The following is a 2,212-nucleotide window of genomic DNA, read 5'->3' on the forward strand; positions in this document are numbered from 1 at the left end:
AAAATCAAAAACCAAACATAAAAACAAAATAATAACAATTAACATACATACTTAAATACTAAAACTAGAAATAGTAATAAATAAATCAACAAACTTATTAATATTTCCACAAACAAAAAAAGAAAGAAAAAAAAATCAAAAAGTTGAATTGGGTGTGGCAAACAAATCATCCTATTTTACCATCTTCATCTTCAATCACACCATTTTGATATTCAGACCGTTCATTATCTTCCATGTCTAGTTCATCTACACATTTGTTTAAGTCAATAGAACCGTATGGATATTTGTTCTCCATTCAAGAGAAGTACAGTGTGTTTGATATTTTTTTGGCGTTGGTTTTGACAAAGAATGGAAGAGAGAGGGAGTGAAACTTTTTTTGGCGTTGTTGTTGTTTCTTTCTTTATTTTTTTTTTATTTATTTTTTTTGTTTGATTTCTACGTGCAATATAGATAAGTTTTTGTTATTTATTTATTACTATTTTGGGTTTAGTTATTTAATTGGATAAGTTATTACTTATTTATTTGTTTCTATTTTTATTTTTTGATTTTTGGAAATAGAAATATAATTTGGGTGACACTTAAGCTAGGGAGTGGCTAGGGAGTTATGAAGAGAGTCTACATAGATATTTTGAGGTTTATAAGCCCACCTAACCGGCCATAAATCCCACAATAGATTGCATTGTCATTTCGAACCAAGTAACTGGTACTTGCACTGTTATTTCCTTTTTCTGTATTAATTTCTTACGTAGGAAAAACGAGATAAATACACCTAGTATGAAACCAGGAGACTTGTGGTTTGACTTAAAAATCTGTGCAAAGTCTCACCACGCATAAGACACAAAGACCCTTGCTGAAGTCCATTATCTCTATTCTTCTGAAATTTTTCTTTTTAAGGCAGTTTTAGATGTTTTCTTTCTTCTCCATCTTTTACTTGAAGAGAGCTTCAATTATGCCTGAACAAGTCACAAAAATGAAAAATATTGGAATAGCCAAATCTCCACAAAAGGGAGAAATAATGCTTCCGCCAAAAAGAGGCAAGATCAAGGCCAAAATCATAGGAAAGCTTGTGAAATCAGTCATGAAAGTAGCCTCTAAGGCAGGGGGAGGCCTGAGAAGAATGAGCGGGGGAAGCTCGGATTCCTCAACTGCACCAACGAGCTGCTATACCTCTGAAGGAAACATTGAAGCCTAATGGATGTGAAAACTATGGTGGTCATGGACAATATAAGAAATACGTAGAATGTAAGAGGCACTAGGAAGTAGGTAGCAAAGGGAGGCCTCATACGTCTGGTAGTTCTGTTTCAGGTCTAAGCTAATAATGTGCTGATGTTAGATAGCTAGTTCTTTGCATAGAAGCAACAATTGCCCATGGAGGAGGTGCATTTTAGTGTCGGTTTGGAGGAGGCGCATGTTATTCAGTTAGGGCCGGGAATGGGTATATGTTCGTTTGTCTATTTTTTTTAGGGTGAACTAGTATTACCCCCACTAGATGAGCTAATTAGGATTTCCCCCCTACTAGATGGGAAATTAGGGTTTTCCCTTTAAATACACAAAAAAAAAAAGTCAAAGTGAGTTGACCGAATTTTTTTTTGTGTGTATTTAAGGGAGTGACTCTAATTTCCCATCTAAGAGGGGGGAATCGGCTCATCTAGTGGGGGGTAATACTAGTTAACCCTTTTTTTTTATTGATAAAGAATTTTATTAAAATCAATCAAGGATGGTTACATATTGTTCTTGCTAAACAAAAGAGGGAGGTCCTCTCCTCCACCAGGAGCACATGTAAACTAATCTCTTATATTGTGTTGCCCAGCTTGCTCCTCAAATCTTCTACCGCTTCCCTTTGGAGTGTTAGAAATTCAAAACCATATGCACGCATTTATAGCTGTTATATATTGTTGTGTATGTCACTATGCTATAGAGAAATGCAATACCGTTAAATATTCATTTTTTCATTTATTATTATTTTATTTATTTGTTTTTTTTTTTCAGTTTCTTCAGGGTATACTATGTCTGCGATTGCGTGTGTTTGTGTCTGTATGGGGTGACTGTTCATATATATTGTCTAAGGTTCCTTTTATGAGGGCAAGAAATTTCAAAATGAGCTGATTATTCAAGGAGATAACCAATGTGAGGAGGAGATCATATTCACTAATAATTGGTAAAATATTTGGATCAAAGTTTCAAAATGGGTGTAAGCCAAAGAGAGTAAACG

At 34.4% G+C, this 2,212-nt stretch overlaps 1 protein-coding gene across 1 annotated transcript; it reads left to right on the plus strand.

Moving 5' to 3' along the window:
• Positions 1 to 848: 848 nt before the first annotated feature.
• Positions 849 to 1,977, plus strand: LOC147488051 (uncharacterized). Its single transcript, XM_086572354.1, has one exon. The coding sequence runs from the start codon at positions 905 to 907 to the stop codon at positions 1,190 to 1,192; it is 288 nt and encodes a 95-aa protein (XP_086428480.1). The 5' UTR covers positions 849 to 904; the 3' UTR covers positions 1,193 to 1,977.
• The last annotated feature ends 235 nt before the right edge of the window (positions 1,978 to 2,212 follow it).

Source organism: Coptis chinensis, chromosome 7 (assembly GCF_015680905.1).
Source record: "Coptis chinensis isolate HL-2020 chromosome 7, ASM1568090v1, whole genome shotgun sequence".
Classification (NCBI taxonomy): domain Eukaryota; kingdom Viridiplantae; phylum Streptophyta; class Magnoliopsida; order Ranunculales; family Ranunculaceae; genus Coptis; species Coptis chinensis.